Below are 22,588 nucleotides of genomic sequence, written 5' to 3'. Positions count from 1 at the left end.
CTAGTCTAGTTTCCAGCCCTCACCGGTTTTGTAAATTTACGGTCTTGCACGTGGGTCAATCGCGATGATCCAGTTGTACGGCTGCGCTGGCATGTAAAACGTTTTTTGAGCAAACAAATACAATCCGGTAGGTGATAATTTGCCGTTCTTTCGATTACCAGAAAGGTCATACTAGGCCGATGTACAAGAAATGTTGGGGTAAAAAGTTGACATTATTCGTCATTACTTCACGTGATTCAGTTCATGAGGGGGGGGGGGGGGGGAGTGGGTGGGCCGGGCGTGGGGGGGGGGGGAGGGATTTGGTGTGATCATTGGATCATTTTGCAAATTTTTTTTTTGCATAAACGAGACTAGAGTGAATATTTACAGAAACACTGGTTGGTCAAGCAGGTTGATCTATCGGTTGTTCGCAAAATAAATTTATTGATCATGTTGATTCAACCATATTTCCATAACGATTAACGGTACAAGTAGGCCTAAATCACTAAATGAGAGCCCCAAATTTTCAGCATAATATCTCAAGCACTAAGTGTGATACCCCAGCCCCCCCCCCCCCCCCCCCCCCCCCCCCCCAGTTAAGCCCGGTTCATACTTCACGCGAAAGCGAAAGCGAAGCGAAATTCAAGACGTCAACAATACATTTGAAGCGCGTCCACCATTGTTGACGACATGAATTTCGCTTCGCACATGCTTTCGCATGAAGTATGCACCGGGCTTAAAATGTGTATTTCACCCGTTTAGGGAACTTTAGGCAAACATGGCCAAAGGTGGACGAAAGAATAAGGAAAAGAGGAAGGATTTTCAGAAAGTCAAGTTCAAGGTCGGCAAGAAGAAACCGCAAGCCGACAACTTCACTGTCACCACCTTCAAGTCCCAGGCCATCCAGATCCGTGAGCAGCTTAAATCGGGACCAGTAGACGCTGACGAACCGACAACACTGAAGAAAAAGAATATCCATGTGAGTGCGTTGTTTATAAAACCTGTAGGAGGATTCGAATGTGCTGGAATTTACAAACAGCTGATGGCAAACAGGTACATTCCAGATCCAAGGCTTCAGCAGTCTGTCCGACCACACAACCTGGCAGTGGAGGTACCAAGATCAAACCGAGTCGGCCATCAAAGGTCCTTTTTACCATCTATGGCCCAAATATGGAACTCTCTTCCCGCCCACATACCCACTACCAGGAATCTGGCCAGCTTCAAGAGGGAGGTGAATTGCTATCTGGGCGACAAGCCATCAGCATTCTCTATTATTTAATTAATGTTTATAGCTGTTAAGGCCCAGATATGCTTGTGTAAAAAACAAAAACAAAAAAAAAACAACATATAGGCCTAGTTGGGGACTTTAATATTAGAAGTTTTTTTTTTACAAATTTGGAAAAATTTTGCTTTATTACAACAGGACCCATGGAAATATTAATTGCTAAAAGATCCTGTTTTATGTGGTTAGACTATTTAGCAATTGACTTACTCTAGTAAAGTTTAATGGGAAGTACTTGGAAATTAAAAGTAAACAGTTAATGAGATAATAAGTAAGCAGATCAGTTTAATAAGAAGTTTACATCTTTTATTATTCAGGATCTTCTGTGCCACCTGAATCACTACAATGTGTCGATTCGTCAGTCTTCCATTGCTGGTATGAAGGAGCTCCTGTCTGCTCATCCGTCGCTGATATCTCAGCATCTAGCAATCCTGATTGACAGCTTGTCTATCCTGATGACGGATAAGGAAGATGCAGTACGAAAAGCAGGTTAGAAAAATCTTAAATGACTTTCAAAGTGGAGCACTGTAGCCCTGCGGCGTCCAACTCGAGATCTGTGACTAATTCTGCAGGTTGAGGGTTCGAGTCCAGTCTGAGGGGTTGTGGTCTGTGTGTCCATGGGCAAGACACTTTATCACTATTTGCTTCATCCCACCAAGGACTAAATGGGTGTCAGTGAGAGCAGAGATGGTTAGTGTGATTGATTTTAGCTGCTTTGCATCTATTTGGCAGCAGTGAGTGTACACTCCCAGAGAGTTAAGACAGCGTTTGGAATGTTTATATTCCCATTGAGCAGGGGTAGTTATAACAGCGTAGCACCTTATAGTTAAGTGGCTTGCACAAGGACACAACATGAACAGCTGTTGGATTCAAACTTCGAAACCTTCTGATCATGAGTCACAAACTTTAACCACAATACCACACTCCCCTACAGTTCAAAGTTGACAGTTTTTGAGAGGAAACGTTGTATTGAATTCTCTTTTATCAAATTTACTTTGTTTACATTCCGATCCAGGGATATCTCTTCTGCAGCTAGTTCTCCAGGCCACCCCGGCGGACCGCGTTGGGCCGTTCTTCCCCGTTCTAAGCGCCCACCTGACTTGCGCCATGACCCACCTCCAAGAGGACATCCAGTTGGACTCTCTGGCCATCCTGGACCTAATGCTGGCCTCCTACCCCCGCTTGCTGACCGGCCGGAGCCAGGAGCTACTGACCGTCTTCGTCCAGCTGATCTCGCGCCAGCGGAAGCAGTCGGTCGGCTGGACCGAGGGCGAGTTGGACGGTGGGGAGCTGGCGATCAAGCCTGGCAGCAGGATCTCCAGCCACAAGTGGAGACAGAAGGTCAGGAACTAGACTCAGGCCACGTCTGAATTACTTAACCAGTTCGCGTCGGAGGGCGTGATAACACTCACTGGTTGTTTTTAGACACAGGCACGACTGACAGGTTAAAACGTCAAGATTTGCTCAACTTGCCTCTGGGTGACGTCTAAACATGCTAATTTACATGTTGTCTAAACATGCTAATGAGTTTACGCTCCAGTGCACACTTCGGAGTATTGAAACATATGAGGTTTCGGCAAGAAATATCGTACAAATACTGTTGAAATGACTCAGTATTTGTGGCTTTTGGGTGTATATCAGAAGTTGGCTGGAAAATTTAGCTTTTTGCGAAAATTGAAATTTTTGGCCAAAATATTCCTGGCGCGAAGGGGTTAATACTAAATGGTCATAATTTAATTTGAAAAACCAACAGGTCCTGCAAAGGCTGAGGCAGTTCCTCACAGCGTTACTTGAGGAATATTTCATTAAGCACTCTCGTCAAGCTGACAGCGCAGCTGAAAGTGACAACTACACAGTCAAAATACAAGAACACAAAGAGACAAATGCACCAATATTTGCCCCAGGATCCCACGCCCATGGATACAGAGACGAGTTCATTTTGAGGTAATGGCAAAATTATTGTTGAATTTTACAGTGGCTCTCTCCATGCTATAATTCATGTAAACGCTATTATTCGTGTAAAGAGGCGCTATCTAACGTTAACCACTTCGCCAAAATAAAAACCTTTTTTCTTTCTCAGAAAGTTGCCGACACCAAAAAATGTAAAAAAAACAGAGAGTTTCTTTTACCAAAATTAAAACAAACAAATTGAAAATCGTTAGGATAATAAAGACAAATTGAATTTTTTTTGGGAGGGCAAATGTTTTATTTGAGTCATCAATATGGAGTCTAGCCAAATTTGTAGCAATAAGCCGTTTGCGAGTAACCTATACCCTTTGGGATTTACGTTTGAAAAACATCTGGTACACTGACTTGTTCAGAATGCTTTGCACATTTTAACTTTGAATTCTCCAGACCAAAGACACTGTTGCTATATCACATGATTCGGGGCAAGCTCTTGCATAGTTATGTAAGAGACGCTCACCCCAATACATCGTTCACAATGGTGAGAATGGCACAAAGACACCAGACCATGCCAAGGCTGGGAGTTGCTAGCATAAGGCTTGCCCCGAATCACGTGATATAGTAACAGTCTCTTTGGTCGGGAGAATGCAAAGTTAACACGTGCAAAGCATTGGATTAAGTCAGCGTTCCAGATTTTATTCAAATTTAACTCGCAAATGGCTTATTTAACTGAGGGTTTGTTTACAACTAAAAGGGAGCTACCTGGCTAAAATGAAACAAATTTAATCAATTACAGTTTGACATCATCGTCGTCATCATCAACTTCATGTCAAGATTTCAGCGAGCCAGACAACCTTCTTGGGTTTGTGCGTTCGTTGGTGCCCTTGCTACTCCAGTGCTGGATGGAGGTCGCCCCCAAATCGCAGGGTCATTCCCAGGCTCATTTGCATAGTGTTGCCGTGGAGATACTGGACGGCGTGCTGTCGGTGATCTTGTTGCTATGGCGATGGATGCAGAGCGTGTGCGAGGAGAAGTGCAACTTCAGCGTAAGTTTCATCATTTGGTACTTGGAGAGTCAAAGTTTATTTAAATATTTAGTATTTGGTGTTGCCCGTTACCGACATAATTTCATAAAAACTGTACCAACTCTTGCTTACCAGTGCGTTGCGTTTCTCTCATAACCAGTGTATGACGCAGCTCCAGAAATTGTACCACAAGAAATTTGTAAGCCACCTCCTTCCCTGCTTCCCCTACACATCCCACGATGCCCCCGCCAGAGCAAAGCGTTCTGGGAAGGCGACACCCATGACTGTGGTGAACCTCAACCTGTCCGCCTGTGAGATCATGTCGTATTTCATGAGCAGGGGTGACATTTCGGTCCCATGGCTGCGACGCATCATGGCGTACGTGCTCGAGACGTGCGTCGAGGGCGGAAGCCTGTCGTCTGGGCATGTGCAGAGCTTGTTGGGCGTCGTGCGGCGATTGGTCAAAGTGCTGCCTAGCGAAGGTGAGCATCAGGCATTCTTATGGTTGTTTCTGTAAACACGTGACATCAACAAGTTTTATCCCTCATCTTAAAAGTGGAATTACTATTCAAATGACTTTACTCACAATAGCAGAACAATCAAAAATCAAACAAGGTCACATATTAATGTCGCTGTAACTACCTCACTTTTTGTTGTTTTTTGCAGAGAGCGTAAGCGATATTCTGCAGGCTGTGTTTTCATTGTACGAGAGTTGCCACGTCCTGTCGGCACACAGACAGGCAGCAATGCAGTGCCTGGACGAGTTGTTGACGACCCACGGAACAAAACATCCTTCCTCACGGTATTTGTGACATATTCAATTCACCTTCGTCGCAAAGATTCGCTTTTCATACAGACTTCCTATATTGTAACAAAAGCAAACTTGCAAAATACGGACAGCCTCTCTTTCAGTGTGTACTGACCTTTGACCTCTGGTGTTCCCTCCGCAGGTCCGTTGACAGTCTTTTCATTCAGAGTCTTCCAGAACTGATCAGGACGTTAGGTTCGGTTTCCTCCAAAGCCTTACAGATACTTCTACGCCGAGCAGCGCAGCGTCAAGCCGAAGCACTGACTTGTATACAGAAGCACTTGAAATCATTCGTAGGTAGGTATAATTATTAGTGCCTAATAAAAATAAACTTACCCAAAGAATCATCCAGGGCCAATTTTTATAAAGGTGCTAAGCACATAAATTTTTAAGCACAGAAATTGAATTGTTTAGCAAGCACCAGTTAAAATGTCATGCAATATTCATTGCATTCACTGTTCTCAACTGATTTCTGCTTTATAGTTCATAGATGTTTGTAAGCAATAATTTTCTGCTTCCACAAAGGAGTTCCACGAAACTGGGGCAAGGATGTTAATCCGTACAAATATTAATTCATACTGTTGCCAATTGGGAAAGAGAAATGCTTTTTTTGGTAATTTTTCAATTTTTTTTCGTTTTCCACTATCACATGTAGACCCAGAGAGTGGTGTTTTATTGAAGCTTTCTGCAGACCTGCAAGTTCACATCATCCACTTGATTCACCACGCCGACCCCCTCGACCTGGACACCCTGAGGTCGTTGGCCACGTGTTGCCATGACAACCGCATGAGCGCAGAGAATGTGGCATATCTCGTAAACATTTTGTCCACAAGGTAATGTCAGAAAGACTGACTGAAAGACTGACCAACGTATAAATAATTACACTCCCAAGTCTAGCTAGTCATGTTATGTACATCATTCTATTCATATTTTGTTAATGCAGACTTCTAGAAGTTGGCGTCTCACCTTATGTTGACCGCAAGTTGCCCTTCAACTCGGCCGACTTCATCAGTTTCCTGTTCTCTGTTTCAATTGGTAAGACGTTAAATAAGACATTAAATATCAATTTATTTCATGTAAATGTCTGTGTTTGTATCCAATTCACATTTTTACAGCCTGGAATATCAAACCAACCATAAAAAGTCCCCATACCACTGTAGATTCCGACATTATAGGCCAAGTTCGGGCAAGGACCATTAGTCGACTAGTGGTTGATTTGTGACGTACCTTACGCCTGCGCACTAATAGCAAAGTGCGAACGTCTCTAGTCGAACGCTGGTCAAAATGTCATCGCAAAACGTCTGGATCCTGGCTCCCTGCTGTACGTTATGAACCCGCGCGGCTATGGTTACCAGCGAAGCAACCAACCCCAGTAGGTTGGTTCCAAATAGTCGACTAGCGTAGTTAACCATCGTCGACTAGATAGAGTTCGGGCAAGCGTTAGTCGACCAATGATTAACTATAGTCCTTGCGCGAAGTTGCCCATAGTTTAGCAACCTGAACCTACATATATAGTAACTGTGCAAAATAGTTTTATTTTCACAAGTTGAGTCGCACTTTCAATCCAAAATGGCGGTTCCATGCAAAGAAGAAATGTTATTTGCTGTACTTACTTTTCAAAATGACAGGTTCCACTCAGTTTGAGCTTGCAAGTTCAGACGGCCAAGATAGTACGTCCCAGGATGTAGGAAAACCTAGACCGTTGCCAAGCAACCTGACATCCGTCTCCATAGCAACCAAAGCAGGCAGACCATGGCAGCATCACTCGGCTATTGTCAAGGTATAAATTATTCCTAAAACTTTACCGCCAAAATGTACTTTTCAGGTTTTTGGGGAAACTTTTAGCCCTTCTCAATGGGCCTAAAATTTCTCATTGTTTTTTTAAGCTTTAATATGTCAAATTTCAAGATTTTCTTTTCGTTGTAATGTATTTTTTCTTTGTTTTGGCAGAGTGTTTGTTTGGGCTACAGTCTTATCTCCAGTAAGCAGCAGATGTGGGATCTTGTGCAGACGCTTGTCATTAAATTGTTGGTAAGATAAAATTCTATTTTTAAACAAAAAATTGTTTTACAGTTATTCCTTTTATCATGATGTTTACGACCGCCATCTGTTCTTTTTCAGAATTCCCAGAAAACCATTACGTGTTACACAGCGTACGCCGTACTACATGCAGCCAACTATCTCACAACAGGCAAGACTTACTGGAGAAAAGAGGCACTCAACAAACTAACAGACTGTTGCTTAGCAACACTGTACAAGGTGGTATCAGATGATGTCATGGGAATCGGCAGCTCTGATTGGTCGGAGGCCATTTGGGAAGAGGCTGTGGATATGTTGGTGGCATCCAAGCCAGTTCTGATGGAGATGATGCAGCGAATACATGCATATGTTACGGGTAAGTTGTGAATTTGAACTTGTAGTTCATGCATATTCATGTTTTAGCCTTCTTCTCCTATTGGTCAAAATTTGCAAACTTATTGGTTGGTTGTATTGGCAGAGTTGTATGGTGGTAATGTTTTAAACAATTTTGTACAAGCTGTTGAATATTTCATAGTCTTTTTTTTGTTGCTTTGGCTCTCCATAGATTTGACTGACCCTGAACATGTCCATCATGTTGCTATGGTGATAGTAAGACTACTGCAGACACAGAGATTATCTGCTATCCTGGCACAGATTACGGACAGTGCCATGCAGGCTGTAAACAGCATCATGGTAAGCCAAAAGAAAAAAATATTGACTTTGTTGTGTTTTATCTGTTTTGGTGGCGAGTATTGAACGGAATGTCATTTTTATTGAAATTTGCATTTTTCTTTTTTATAGAATCATCACCTGGCAACAGAAGGAAGTCGCTGGGTGGCCGAGCTGCAGTACGAGTCAAGCGTGGTTCTGAACGTTAAATTGCAAAGATGACAATAGGCACTTCCCGGGATCCCCCATCCCCCACCCCCATGTCCTACACCCTGTCCCCTCCCCCAGCAATGTTGAAATCTAACTAGACATTTTTATGTTCTTCAGAAGAAATAAAGACAAATTTGGTCAACAGTTTGTTTAATCTGATGACTGTACACATAGTGTAGTTTTATTGGGTTTCTTGAACTCAACATTTATGATTTACTTAGCCATTAAAAACAAAAAATGAGACTTACGGGTGTGAAAAAGAATAAGGGAGATGATACGAAAAGGATTTCTGGTCAAGTTAAAATATGGTAAGGCCAGGTACAAAAAACCCAAAAAAAACAGTTGATCGATTGGGATTTTCAAAAAGAGGAGGATGAGGGCCTTTTTATTTAAATTTTTTTTTCAAAGATGGCCGCCAATTATTTCAATTCAAAATGGCCGTCAACATCAGTTTAAAATGACCGCCAGCTTTTAATTAGCTATCCTAATAGTTCTATGTATTTTATTAAAGCAAAATACAAGAAAAAGTTAGCATTTTGATGCGAGGAAAAAAAAATACAAAAATAAAAAGATGCGGCTTCAAAAAAAGGATGCAGGCGGGGACGATCAACTGGTTTTTTTTTTACTTGGCCTAATTTTATGAGTTACCTGATGAATGTGTACACTGTTTTATGAGCATATATGAAGGGCATGAAAGCATTAAAGCATTTTACAGTACAGCGTTTTAGTAATTAGCCAGCCTTTTTGAGTTTTTTCCACACGACTTTAAAGTGTTGAGATGCCATTTTGAAGAATATTTGGGTTTTTTTTTAATTTGTTTTCAGTAACGGTTTTGAAATTAAGACCATACGTTGATCTGCAAAAAACCTTGATGAATAACATGTATTGATTATGTGTGTGGTATAGCCCCCTTCATTTTCCCGAGCCTGGCTCCCTCAAATTTCATTCAGTCCAACTTCCTTCAACTTCAAATCGTAAATCGGGGATTTAATGATTTTTATACAAACGTGGTGTTGGTGGCATCACCAACTGTTGACGCTATCTACATATACATTTCAATGAGGGCAATCTTATAAGTCGCAACATTGAAGATGTACCAACTGAACGTACACTTTCTTTTGCTATCTTCGTGATGAATATTTACATGATATGACATTATCTTGTAAGAGCCCAGAAAGAGCAAGTACACCTGCATAAAGTTGGTGCACACTTTGATGATAAACAATGATTATTTTATAAGTGGCCATTTGTACAAATGCAGTGCGCCAGAGTAAAGTTAATCAACTTTCCGCTGAGAAACATGGATTATTTTATGAATGGCCTTTTTACAATAAATGAAGTGCACCAAGATAATTTGGCACGCATGTGACTGACAAACATTGCTGATTTTTCCTCTGGCCATCATGGTATCTAGATATCCCACCAGCATTTCCCCATGCTTTATAAACTAATTGCAGCATAAACCGAAGTAGCCATTATGGTATCTAGATGTCCCACCGGATTCTCTTCTTCTTGGGCCTCCCTGCTATCAAGAAAATTTGGCAGACATGCTGTTGACCAACAAGGTTTATTTTCCAACTGGCCATTATGGTATCTAGATCTCCCACCGGCTTTTCCTCTTTTTATGATCAGCACCGCAACAATTTGCACATACCCACTGAGGAACAAGGCTTATTTTTCAACTGGCCATCATAGTATCTAGATATCCCACCACCTTTTCCTCTTCTTGTCGCCTGCCTTTTTATTACAAATACAGTGCACTGAGATAATTTGGTAGACACAGCCGAGAAACAAGACTTACTTTTTGACTGGCTGTCATGGTATCTACATATCAAATCTGCTTTCGTCTTCTGTGCATCTCAGCCACCATATTGTCCTTTTTATCTAGATATCCCATCGGCTTTTCCTCTTCTTGGGCCTCTCCGCCACCATCTCGTCCAGTTGGTGGGCCCTCTTCAGGGCCTCCTCCAGGGCGTGGTTCCGACCGTCCTGAGCATCCTGGGATACAGCACCCGGCTGTCCGAACCCACCCAGCTGCCAGTAGCCGTGGTTGTCCAAGCGACCCGTGGGACTTGAGAGCCCCGCCTCACCCTTGTCTTGCGAGGAGCTACCATCCCCGCTGTCCCTCTGTGGGGCAGTATCCCATCTACTGCCCTCCTGCTTTTTGCCTGCGCCGTCCGTGTTGTTCCTAGTTCCTGCTTCTGGCGACTTGGGCCCTCCGATATCCCATTTGGACTTCCGAGATGGTGTCGCGCTCGTGTTGGCCGGCTTGTCTTTGCTCTCTTGCGGGACCAGCGTGCTCAAGGTACCCTTCGGGTGACTAACGGGGGCCTTCAGGCTTAACCCGGCTGCTCCTTGAGCCTTCAGACTCAGTCCGGTACTCCCCAGGGCTTTTAAGCTCAGCCCGCTCTCAGCAAGGCTCGGGTGGCTGTGGGATAGGCTTGCCGCGGCGGGGTTCTTGGGAGGCATGGCGTAGTGGCCCGTGTTCTCAGTCGAGAAGGTCTTGGAAGTGGACGAGGAGCTGGCTTTCTGGAAGTGCCTCTGATACTGGGCCTTTGGAATGAGATTTTAAAAAGTCGTAATAAGAATGGTTGATGAAATTTTGCGATTTACAAGGTTGATAACAATTGTGACTGTGAAACAAGATTGATGCAAAACTAAAGGCTGTACTGAATATTTAGATTTGTGGATATTTCATCAATTATGAGACAACTTTTAAATTTGAATACTTGAAAATGAAATGCATTTCAAAGCTCTTGATACAAGAGTTGTCTATCTCATTATTTGCTGAAACCACTAGATTCATTGTTGCTACTAGCAGTATGTTGTAAGCTAAAGGTTCTTTGATGACTATTAATGTACAGCTTTATGAATTTCTATAGCTGCTATTGCTATTCCTTAATTCATCCCAAAATTCTCCTCCTGCTAACCATAAACATTCGAATATTCAGATATCACATTATTTGAATTATCTCGGCCCTCAATGGCACACTAACCTTGAATGTATTCCTCACGGACGTGAGACGTCCGCCCTCCGACTCCGATGGGTCTGCGCCTGCGTAGCCTCCCCCTAGGGGGCCCAGCGTGGGGGCGCTCTTCCCTCCAGAGTCGTCCTGGCTTCCCAGGCCTGGCCTCTCCTTGTTCTTTGATCGTTCCTTGCCATAGCCAAGTCCTGAGCCACCGCTAAGCTTGCCCTTGGTACCGTGGGTACTGCGGGTCTTACGGAACCTCGGATTCTGGTGGGAGAAAAAAAAACGTTAGTCGGGTGTTTGAGGAGCAATTTTGCCAACAACTCATACGTCAGGTTCTTAAAGGGAATATACATCATTTGCTTTTGCTGTAAGTTTCAGAAATGGATGGAATTGGGGGGTTGGAAATATATATCAAATATAGTTACACTGACTTTTTTGAGGTTTTGGGTTCGAAAATGCTATAAAAACCAAGAAAAATAATAATTTTCCTGTAGTCTGGTTCCCTGACTCCATATAAGAAGAAACAGAGCAGTTTACATACATTAGGGAATTGTAAGGTCGGGGAACCAGTCTAGCTGGCTCGTACCCGTTCATAGGTTTGTAATCGAGTGCAAACAAGTGCGATGGTCAATTGGGGCCAGTATTTGAAAAAAAGCCAGTTTTTTCCAACGCTGATCGGCCGATCAGCGTTGGAAATTGATACAAAAATACCACTTTTCTTGAAAATGACAGTATACCAGGTGCCATGATTTTACAGGATACTTTACACTGTCATTCACTAACAGTCCAGCAAGGTATTTCAAAATGATTTGGTAGTTTTATTTTTTGGATGTTTGCAAATGTTGTATTTTCCCTTTAAGAAATGGCTTCCTTCTAAACTTGTTTAGTCTGGTGCTCAGGGTGACTTAAATTGGCCCAATTGACATTTTTGTATTAATTTGGGAGGCTTATCATCCTTACTGGCAGCTGAGAAGCTGAATTGCGAAGGACGCAGCTACAACGGGGTCGAGCCGCTGGCATGTATTAAGGCACCTCTGGCAGCCAGCCGCATCGACCCATATATTACCACGGAGCACAGCCAGAGATCGAAAGTGTTTGATTTTTTCCGGAGGGAGGAAAACTGGAGGGCCCAGAGAAATATCCTCAGGAGAAAACCAATGTATGGTCCGCGGCCGGGATTCGAACCAGGGTCATAGTGGTGAGAGGCGAGCGCTTTACGCACAAGCCACCCATGCCACCCCAATGTACAAACTCTGTAGGTTGCAACGACGGATGACATTGGCCCAAATTGCCTTCATGTGACCACCTGGAAATTTATATAATGGTGTTTCCAAAATGTGGCTTTCTCTCCAGTTTGACTTCAGCACAGTTTAAGCCCCTGACTTTTAATAGGGATATCCAGCTCAACATAGGTCCATGTCCAGGAATATCAAAATGTAGGTTTTTCCATTAAGGCTTCAAAATGATTCTGTTTGGCTGAGTCGAAGCCAGAGTTGGAGACTTGAGCCAAGATTTGGAAAATGGTCAAAACTCATTATACAAACCTGCATGGCGAGGTCCAAGAGCGACTGAGTGACAGACTGGTTAGCCCCTTCCAGATTACGGACCAAGTCACCGGCAAAGTAGACATCCTTAGACGTCACCAACGTGTAGGCAGTGCCCTTCTCCCCTAGAAACATGGAGAATAGAAATCATATTTAGAATGGCTCAGCTTAATCCCATACTCCAAAAGGTGGCGGGAGATGGTAATTGGGACAAGGACAAGGTTTGAAATCCTCCCTGCGATAATTACACACCTGCCCTGCCCGTCCGTCCGATGCGGTGCGTATGCGTGTCGATATCCCGAGCTACATCGTAGTTGACAACGGTTTTGACTGACGGTATGTCCAGACCACGTGCTGTGAAGAAGATCAGTACAATAAGTCAGTATTTCACAAAATATGCAATCCTGCCATAACCTGATCCATAGTATTACCCCTGACCAGCATCTGTTTGCCCTTTTCTTTTCTTTTTATCAATATGGTGTTTTTTGTAAGGCGGCAGAACGCTATGCCCCAATCTGTAACAAATTAGCTCAAGTTGTCTACTTACACCGTTCAAGTAGGCATGTTTTGTCGACTGTAAACTTGAAAAATTGACTCTCCATGGCAAACTCTTGGTGGCACACTGCACCGAGAATTGCCGGATTCAACTAGATCCAGGAATTGCTATTGCTTGCTCGAATCATACACTTACAAAACTACTGACCCGAAAAACGAATTTGTCGACCATCTCCCACGATGTACTGGGAAAAATGAACTCTCCGTGGCAAACTCTTGGTGGCGCACTGCATTGTGAATCACCCAAATTCAAAGGTACTATTAATCAAAAATTGATTGATACAACAACCAATTATGCCTCCAAGGGTACCCACAATGCACCTGTACTTTCTTTCGCCAACAGAACCAAAAATCTATCTTCCAAACGGCTGTTCAAATTTTTAATCCTGCTTTAAATGTCAGACTTACAAGCTACATCAGTTGCTACCATGATAGGGATGACTTTCCTCTTGAACTCTGTGATGACACTGTTCCTTCCGCTCTGGTCCATGTCACCGTGTAACAGCCCAACTGAAAAACACAAATTATCAATGAGACAGAAAGACATTTGTTTTTTTAAACTGTGAATCAAATATATGTTCTTTACTTTGAAAGACAAAGACATCAACAGTTCTCATGAGCATCTGAGTTTAAATCTTCAGCCTGACCCTCCCAGATCCTTCAAAATTCAACGGGGGGTTTTGGAGGAATTTGTAGGATTGAGGAAGGTAAAGCACAGCCCACTATTAAATTGCATGGGCTTGATGGCCCTTGAAACTTGGTAGGTACAAAGAGTGTGCCACTGGGTTCCTGCACAGTGGAGGATTTTGTAGGATTGAGGAAGGTAGAGCCCAGCCCACTATTAAATTGCATGGGCTTGATGCCCCTTGAAACTTGGTAAGTACAAAGAGCGTGCCATTGGGTTCCTGCACAGTGGAGGATTTTGTAGGATTGAGGAGGGTAGACCCTGGCCACTATTTGACCCAAGACTTGAAAGCAAAATTACAAAATCATTGTTTTCCTGGATTGTGGAGGATTTTGAAAAATTCTGGCAGGTTTCTTTTGAAAAAATGTCTAAGGCATTAAGCTAGGTTCTATATTCCTCAATCCCATAAAATCCTTCAAAACCTCCTATCAGTTATTGAAGGATCTGGGACCTACCATTGAAGTCCTGCTGTCTGAGATTGTTGGCCAGTTCCTCCGCGTTGAGTTTCTTGGTGGCAAAGATGAGCACGCTGCCCAGGGTGGTGAAGCGGACCAGCTGGCCGGTTAGCCACTTCCACTTGCTGTCGGGCGCCTTCTCGTCCCGGAACACTTGGACTATCTGCGTCACGTCTTCGTTCGCCTGAAGACAAAAAGACAAAAACCGATAACCAAGGTCTATATCTGTTTATGAACAGATTGTATGCCTTTTTAAAATAATGCCAGGTCATAAAACACAAAATGACGAAAATTCATTAGAAAAACATGCACAAAGTCTATGGATTTGGGAGAAAAAAAAAAAGGAAAAAGAAGGAGAAAATAAAAATCGGAACAAAAACAATGGCTTTTCAACAACTCCAGCAACAAAATTATCACAGGGTTTGTCAGTTGGTGAACAATGATACTTAGTTGATGGGATAAGGAGGATCTGGGGATTTCACAACGCACTTGTTTACTTTGGCCTGTCTATTGCAAGAGAGCTCTAAACAAAAGATACAATGGCAGATATTTTTTTTAACTGAAAGATCGTGATCTTTATAATAACGACTGGCTCACCTCCCCTGCATCGCCTTGCACCACTCTGATTGGATCAGTCAGGATGTCTCGGGCCAGTCTCTCTACCTTCTTGCGGAATGTTGCGCTGAACAACAACGCTGCAGGAATCAAAGAGGGGGCGTTAAAACCCAATCCACATATTGGCCAAGGCGGGATTCGAACCCGGGTCACAGCGGTGGAAGGCGAGGAAAGTACCGCTACGCCAACCTGACTCCTTATACCACCCCAAACAACCCCAGCGCTCCATGCATTTATGGATTTCTCAAGGAGTAAATACGGTGTATAGCACGATTTAATACAAGCACTAATGGGTTAAACACATACGCAATCATTCATATGCCATCATTTTGTTCAACGATACTTATCATTAAAATGTACTTGATTAAAACCGAAGGGCTGTAGTAGTACGGGTATGTAAACTGAGCGTTGGCGATTTCTTACTTTGTCTGTCTGGCCTGACGTGGTTTGCAATGGACCGAACCTGTGGCTCTGTGGATAGATGAGAAAAAAACGTGCACAGAATCATTCCTGTTCAAACTGAGTTTGTGAGAGTGTTTGATTACATCAAGCATTTTCAGAGGGAGGGCGACATCATGGGCCCAGGATAAGCCCCATTTCGACGGTGAAATATTTTGATTTCATTGCACGCATGCTGAACACAATCTGTCTCATTTTGTTTCCATTCATATTCCTGCGTTACTATATGCAACTGTTAACTCACCAAAACCCATGTCAAACATTCGATCTGCCTCATCGAAAATTAGGAAGGTAACCCGCTGAAGATTGGTGGATTTCTTTTTGACCAGGTCAATCAGACGACCCTGGAAAACAACATCAATGATATAAATGCCACGAGCTAGGGAGTCTTTCAAAGGCTTCTCTGACCGTATAGCTGAGGGACACTTTGATATGTAGAGAGTTGTTAGGTCAAAGTTGATAGTTCAAAGGTCAACTGACCGGTGTACATATGATGACCTCTGTCCCCTCCTGACACGCCCTCTGCTGCTCCCACATGTTCCCGCCTCCGTAGGCGCACACTGCCTTGATGTCGTAGGCCTTCCCAAAACGCTTCACTTCCACGTAAATCTAGGAATCCCAAAACGACTTCTGTCAAATGTTATCAGTATAAATGGGTGAACAAGTCTCAGCACTTTTAAATTTTCTTGAAATGACAGCAGTAAAACATTACTCTTTTCACGATTTGTAAGATTTGTAACCCCTTATCTTCTAAGATCAGCTTTTGGGAGATTGTGAAGGAAAATGGAAACTTAGGCCCAAAAAAAAAAGTCTCCGGTTTCTGGTATGCGCGCGCGTCGCCATAGCCATGCGCGTCGGCAAAATGAAAAAGTTTTTTTTTCAATAAAAGATGATGTCTCAAAACTGCCAAACTCACTGGTTTGACTGGAATCCTGCTGCTGCACAATTTTAATGTGTTTTTAGATGGGGATATAATCGAGAATAAGCTTTATGTGGCCTCTCTGGACTCCCATATATTTTCACTAAGTTTAGTTGGGCACCAATTGCAGTCATCAGCCGACATTTGAAACAAAAAAAAACAGGTAAAAAAAAAATAAAAAAGCCGCGTCGCCGCACCCCTTTTTGGGCAAGCTCCATACCAGAAACCAGAGACTTTTTTTTTTTGGCCTTAGGGCCTGGGTACTCTTTTTTTTATGGGGTCTGAAGCCACTTGACAGGTTTTTTTTTAGGGTGCATTAGAGTAGTTCACCCGGGTCAAGTCAGGTTTAAATAGCCCCATGCCTTTCGATTAGCTCTGACGTAATTCTCGGGGCTCACCTGGGTCAGCCACCACAGACCACCACTTGCTTGTGGAGCAGAGTCCCTGGTGGAAATACGTCACACGCATGCGTTGTTCATTTTTAGAAACAGACAAATATGGCAGCCGGACAGCGGAAATCTCAAGGGGACCGAAACGGGCATTTTGTCAGTGGCTATGGCCGCGGATACGGACATCATGATGTCATGATGGCCCGCGGCTGAGCGTTTGAATAGCCCAGCCGTCGTGGCTAACCGTCTGCTTTTACCCAAGTCGATCTGGGTGAGCTACTCGAACGCACCCTTAAAGGGAATATACAACATTTGCAAACATCGAAAAATAAAATTACCAAGTTTTTACGAAATACCTTACTAGGATGTTGGTAAATGACAGTCTAAAGCATCCTGTAAAATTATGGCACCTGGTGTCGAGTCTTTTTCAAGAAAATGGTATTTTTGTATACATTTCCAACAATAGTCGGCCGACCACCGTTGGAAAAACCTAACTATTTGTCAACTACTGCTCCAGATTTACAATTTTTTTCAGTCCAAGTTTTGTTTGCTACTGGTTACATGTTCATGAACGGGTGCAGGCCAGCTGGACTGGTTCCCTTAAGCCCTGTCCGCACTGGACTTTTTTTGGTCAAACTAACCGAGACTATGGGTACTTTTCCCATTTTAAGTCCAGTGCGGACAGCCTAGGACGTTTTCCTCTCGGTTACTTTTCCTGAGTCCAGCGGTTACTTTTACTGGCCAACTGCTGCCCAGGAAAACTTCCCACGCGCCCAGGAAAACTGACCACTTTTCCCGAGACGATAAGTCCAGTGCGGACAGTGCGAGTCGGTAAAAGCGGCTCAGGAAAGCGTACATCCGGCCCGAGCGCCCTGTTATGCATACAGAGACCGCACGAACCTGCACGTGCAGTGGCCGAACATTTTGTAGAAACACGCTGCGATGTATCATCAAGTCCGAGCAGTAAAATCTCGTTAAAATATATATTTAAACGGACAAATACATACAGAGAGAAGAGAGATCACGTTCTGAGAATTAATTTGCGGAAATTCTCTTTCTCCACCCATGTATGTTATTTTCTACGATCCAAATTCGTCCTGATACGCTACTGTAGTCATGCACGGAACATCATGGTCCGGTACCGTACGTAGGCCGTAGTCACTGGTTCCTGACCCACATCATAGCTTCGATTCTGTATGTAAGCATGCGATGGGAACCAACGAATACTGATGGCACTGCTGCCGCACGGAACATCGTACAGCGGCATGGCTTCGACGACGTGCATCACAAATGCGTCAGAATTATAGGCCTTTTCGTCAAGATTTAGCGTGTCAAGATGAAATAATATCGTGTAAACGATTATGTTGTGCATGCAAATGGCGTGTGTAATATTACTGTGCATATCGGCTGCTGAAAATGTGATCGGCAATTTGTTTTCTGTGTACGGTGAGTCATTATACTGACACTGTGACAGCTCGGTTACTTCTCCCACGCGGTCTGGGTAAATTTTCCCGTGTCGAAAGTCCAAGTGCGGACAGTGGTCACATTTGACCATTTCTCATTTTACCATCGTCTCGGTAAAACCTTCAAAAAAAAAAGTCCAGTGCGGACACGGCTTTACTGTACAATTTTCTGACATCTATAAATTGATCCAATTTATCTTTAGTGGAGTCAGGGAACAAGACTACTTAAACATTTTTGTTTTTCTTGGTTTTTCAAGCATTTTCGGACACAAAACTTCAAACATGTCAGGTAAACAATATTTGATCTATTATACTAACCCCTCAAATAGTTCATTTCTGAAAATTACAGCAAAAGCCAATGATGTACATTCCCTTTAAGTATGAGACACGTACAAAAAATAAGCCATTTGGTTCTTCCATAATGGTGAAATTTAAAGGATTAGGGAATGTTCCAAACAAAAATATCCCGGGTCACTCTGCCCTTACTGACCTGCTGAGCCAGCTCCCGTGTTGGGGCACAGATCAAGCCGATGGGCCCTTCGGTGGTCTTCACAGCTCTCTAAATTACAAACACAGCATGAAATAATAATTAACGATTAAGCTTTTCATTATTACCCTAACAGTCCTGAATCCTCCAATTTAAATACGATTTTGCACACCCCCTAGGGAGTTAGGGCTGGAAAACAAATGTTAAAACTTTGAACTATCCTGGTAGGATTGTGTAAAGACATTGGTCTTCCCATCCCATCAAGTAAACAAGCCATCACAAATGTGACCTACAGAGGAAAAATGAGGAATGTCCCCTCCCCAAACCTTGTTTTGAGTAATCGACACCTGAAATCGGATTTATACTAGAAAAATCATGTCAAGATCGATATTGGTTTATTTTGTATTTTGGGGTAGCCAAGGTGTCCAAGATTCACACTAGGCACAGAGTCAAGTAGGGAATAAAAACCCCAATCCACATATTGGCAAAGGCAGGAATCGAACCCGGGTCACAGCGGTGGAAGGCGAGGAAAGTACCGCTACGCCAACCTGACTCCCCTGACAAAGTGATTGACTTTTGATGTCTTGTGTTTGACTTGTGATGTCTTGCGATTGACTTGCGATGACTTGTGATTGACCTATGCTTAACGCAATCCTCTCAATGACAACTCTGACCACAAGTGATCCTAATCACATCAAGCTGCCTCAAACAGGACTTGAACCCCGGATCGCTCGACTGCTAGCCCTTACCTGATCCATTACGTGTACCAGCATAGGCCAAACGAACGCCGCAGTCTTTCCGCTTCCTGTCTTAGCGATTCCGATGATGTCACGGCCGCTCAGTGCGATGGGTACTCCCTGGGCCTGGATAGGGGTGGGCTGGGAATACTCCGACTTGCGGATGTAATGCATGAGTTGTTGGTCGAAGCCAAAATGACCGAAGCTACTTACGGGCTTGGGTGGGTCAAAACCGGACACCTGTGGAAAATTCAGAATTTCAACAATTAGAAAAAGGAAGCTTCCAGTTTAATATGCTTCAACTGTATTTAGAAACGACATCAATAAACGGTACAATCGATGCACATCTAGTTTTGAAACTTACTCTGATTCCAAATTTCTTCCGCAAATCCAGTATTTCTGAGTACTTCAGTGCTGCAATGTCCTTGTGTTCTTCGTAGAAGTTTTTCGCAAACGGTTCGTACTTGATCTGAAATAGAACGGTGGCGATAAAAAAGAAATAAAAGTCACTGGAGAGTCAAAACATTGTAAAATCAAAGTATAATAGTTTGAAAAAAATGTAGCCTCAATCTTTCAAAATGAAACGGCAGCTGAAAGCAGGCAGGTTTTTAATGAGGTCTCACCTCCGTGTGATCGACTGGTGGGAGTGGGTCGATGAACTTTGACCTTTCAGGAATGATGGGATTGCCGTCGTCATCGTATTCGAGGATGTCGTCCGCATCGTACATCGGCACGCCGGCATTAGGATTCTCCTCCATGTACTTGAAGAAAGATTCCTGGAATGAAAATTGAATCAAGATTGAATGTACAAGAAAATTTACGAATTCTTTTCACCTCATAATTATTACCCCTGACTGGCTAGCCAATATTTTTTCAAGAATTTGGTCAACGACCGTAGGAGCATGATTAAAACCCGTTGGTAGAACTACGTCAATCATGCTAGTATAGTGAATGGTATCCATTTGCAATTCATCATCGTTATTTTATCAAACACCTTTCTTCACATCCTTCGCTTCAGTGATCAAGGTAAAGTTGCTTGCCCATGGACTCAAGTCACAGGCTAAGTGTTCAATATTCTTACCTGATCATCCAGTTCCTCAATGTCTTGCCTAACGGCTTTCTTCTTGTCTTCACTGCTGTGCTTCTTGGGAGCTGTTTTCTCCTTCGCCAAATCCTCCTTGAAAACCACAACAAAATGAAAGATAAACTTGAAAGTACAGCATTGATGCTTGACAAGAAAAATCTCCTTCAAATTCCGTGCCTAACTTACTTATTTATTGTAACTTCACTATGGTTGTCGGGGATACATTTGCCATCCCGAAACTTGTGCGCCGATTCCAAAATTTAAACAGCTAAACAATCTTATAAATCAAGAAATGGTCAAGCAATGATTTTGGCCAGAGTGTTTTTTTTTTTTTTTGCCATCCAGCTTACATTGATGCCGGCCATGAAAGCATCTAATGGGTCTTCTTCACTGTCGCTCTCCTCATGTTTCTTTGTTTGGGCGTCCTCCTCATCACTGTCAGCTTCAAAATACCTGCAGATACCAATGGCAATAGGGAGTCAGATTAGCCCACGGATAATTTCTTCGCCTCCACACCTCAATGACCCGGGTTCGATTCCCAACCAGACCCAAAAGTGAATTATGATTTGTATTCTGTAAATACAAACTCAAAAATACGCCCATAAAACTCCAATGCACAAATACGCCCGTGATACTCAAAACTGAAATTATGTTCACCGCTTTTCTTGCGGATTTCTTGTCTAGGGCTATTATGTAGGTCCTGAAACTTAGGCAATGCTGATAACAGATGTAGTAGTCTTGGGACATGTTGTTGTAGAAACGCAATCAATGCCACCGCGACAACCCCACACCGCTGCGAGAGGGCATTATCACGATGAACCGCTATCACCCACGAACCGCCTGAAACAACAGCTTGGGAATTTTTTTTTGGGGGGGGGGGGGGAGGGGGGCCGTTTCAGATGGGTCATTAGGGCCCGTTGCCACATTTTGACAGAAAAATCTCGTCCACTTACTCAGCTTCTGTGCGATGGCGTTTCAGCATAGCCTCCATGTACTGTGTGTGAGAGTAAGAATTGGCAGGCGCTGGTTTGGCGTTGGGGACAGCGTGGTAGGATTTGCCCGCCCCCAAGTTACTGTAGCTCCTCCCACCACCCCCACCTCCTCGCCATCCTTGATTAAACATCCTTGGCTGAAACTTTCTGTAGGCAGAAAAATACATTTATTAATTTGTCGAAGTGTTTATATTACAGTGAACTGGTCCTGTATTTTTCCGTTCTTAGACCGGAACATCGTACAGCGTCCTCATGGTCTCATGCGCGCCTATTCAAATAGGCCTACACCATATAAGATATTAAAGTACCAATCCAACTCGAGTAGACACATGGCCTAATGGATAGAGTGTTAGACTCGTATTCGCAATGAAGGGGATGTGTTCTGGCCCTGCCAGTGCCACTCGTTTTGATTTTTTTCCTCCCAAAAATACTTACAGTCATCTTCTTTTATTGTTTTAAATCAAATCACACATTCAATTCCTGAATATTTCATCTTCTTTTCTGATTCGTGGCTCTGGAGGATTAATTCAAAGGGAAAATAAAGTCTGAAATTGCAATAGGTCTTCCCATCTCCTTAACACGATGTCGGGACGACAATGTTGTGTGAGTGCATAACCAGACAAACACTAACGAAGATTTGTCACTAGCATAAAAAATGTCTAAACTTTTAGTCCCAAAAACAGTCATTGTGCATGTTCAGTGCCTTGCCGGCACGCCCGGTGCAATACTGAAATTAAAAACAATCCAGGGTCTGGTTCAGAGTCAAACATACACCGCCTGCTTAATTTTCAATAAATTAAAAAAAATAAAATAAAAAAATATATATTTTAGGCCCAGGCCCATCATTTGCCCATTGTATTCAATTACTTATTTACGAAGGCAGTCCCTTTGAAATATTTTGCACCCCCTGCATAATGTATACACAACAAAGTGATATCTGAACAATGCATGCTGTGCATAAATGAATCATGTTCAATCAACTCAGCTCAAGTGTCGGAAATATACGGCTGGCCGATATTCATTGTACAATTAACTGCAGTGGGAGTGTAGTCCAGAAATATGCTAAAATTTACAAAATGAGACGTACAAGGATGACCATTGGAATTTGAAAAGATGCACAGGAAATGCTTCAATATCAAATGGGAGAAATGAAACAAAAACGTTACGATAACTTACTGTAAATGAGTAAATCTCGGAACTGGATCGCTCTCCCAACATCCAAGTCAAAATATAAAGGGCGCCCTCAATTTCCAAAGGGGCATGCGTCTAACGATTGAGGGCGCTGGCATAAACAGTTTTTGTCAGCTGACTGGTCACATGGGCAACCCGGTCACA

At 43.1% G+C, this 22,588-nt stretch overlaps 2 protein-coding genes across 3 annotated transcripts; one reads left to right on the top strand and one right to left on the bottom strand.

Moving 5' to 3' along the window:
* The first annotated feature begins 4 nt into the window (after window positions 1-4).
* On the top strand, window positions 5-8,643 carry LOC119745370 (testis-expressed protein 10 homolog). The gene is made up of 16 exons (XM_038221679.1): window positions 5-127; window positions 752-958; window positions 1,579-1,750; window positions 2,277-2,602; window positions 3,015-3,205; window positions 3,963-4,212; window positions 4,352-4,673; window positions 4,858-4,993; window positions 5,142-5,296; window positions 5,655-5,832; window positions 5,943-6,034; window positions 6,628-6,779; window positions 6,950-7,030; window positions 7,121-7,394; window positions 7,584-7,711; window positions 7,820-8,643. The coding sequence occupies exons 2-16, from the start codon at window positions 758-760 to the stop codon at window positions 7,907-7,909; spliced, it is 2,748 nt and encodes a 915-aa protein (XP_038077607.1). The 5' UTR covers window positions 5-127; window positions 752-757; the 3' UTR covers window positions 7,910-8,643.
* Window positions 8,512-22,529, bottom strand: LOC119745364 (ATP-dependent RNA helicase DDX42-like). 2 transcript variants are annotated; one of them, XM_038221673.1, is made up of 18 exons: window positions 22,430-22,529; window positions 21,215-21,400; window positions 20,612-20,714; window positions 20,259-20,354; window positions 19,801-19,953; window positions 19,542-19,646; window positions 19,190-19,417; window positions 18,444-18,512; window positions 15,663-15,791; window positions 15,427-15,526; window positions 15,147-15,194; window positions 14,706-14,803; window positions 14,109-14,292; window positions 13,377-13,478; window positions 12,666-12,767; window positions 12,414-12,538; window positions 10,894-11,133; window positions 9,782-10,450 (listed from the first exon to the last, which is right to left on the bottom strand). In XM_038221673.1, the coding sequence occupies exons 2-18, from the start codon at window positions 21,382-21,384 to the stop codon at window positions 9,782-9,784; spliced, it is 2,721 nt and encodes a 906-aa protein (XP_038077601.1). In that variant the 5' UTR covers window positions 21,385-21,400; window positions 22,430-22,529. The 2 variants fall into 2 exon arrangements, with proteins under 2 accessions (XP_038077602.1, XP_038077601.1); XM_038221674.1 differs by lacking the exon at window positions 22,430-22,529 and having other exon boundaries at window positions 8,512-10,450; window positions 21,215-21,384.
* Between the last annotated feature and the right edge of the window lie 59 nt (window positions 22,530-22,588).

This window comes from Patiria miniata, unplaced genomic scaffold (assembly GCF_015706575.1).
Source record: "Patiria miniata isolate m_02_andy unplaced genomic scaffold, ASM1570657v1 HiC_scaffold_7, whole genome shotgun sequence".
NCBI lineage: Eukaryota > Metazoa > Echinodermata > Asteroidea > Valvatida > Asterinidae > Patiria > Patiria miniata.
The sequence above is the reverse complement of the archived record's forward strand: the minus strand, read 5'-3'. Positions and strand labels throughout refer to the sequence as shown.

What these genes read in the sequence shown, in the direction of transcription:
- LOC119745370 (XM_038221679.1), top strand. Translation starts at nt 758, where the DNA reads ATGGCCAAAGGTGGACGAAAGAATAAGGAAAAGAGGAAGGATTTTCAG. An exon ending in AGGAGAAGTGCAACTTCAGC is followed by an intron (nt 4,213 to 4,351) that starts GTAAGTTTCATC and finishes TCTCATAACCAG; the next exon opens with TGTATGACGCAGCTCCAGAA. An exon ending in ACAAAACATCCTTCCTCACG is followed by an intron (nt 4,994 to 5,141) that starts GTATTTGTGACA and finishes TTCCCTCCGCAG; the next exon opens with GTCCGTTGACAGTCTTTTCA.
- LOC119745364 (XM_038221673.1), bottom strand. Translation starts at nt 21,384, where the DNA reads ATGTTTAATCAAGGATGGCGAGGAGGTGGGGGTGGTGGGAGGAGCTAC. An exon ending in AGGTCATCATATGTACACCG is followed by an intron (nt 15,527 to 15,662) that starts GTCAGTTGACCT and finishes GTTGTTTTCCAG; the next exon opens with GGTCGTCTGATTGACCTGGT. An exon ending in TCTTGGACCTCGCCATGCAG is followed by an intron (nt 11,134 to 12,413) that starts GTTTGTATAATG and finishes TTCTCCCACCAG; the next exon opens with AATCCGAGGTTCCGTAAGAC.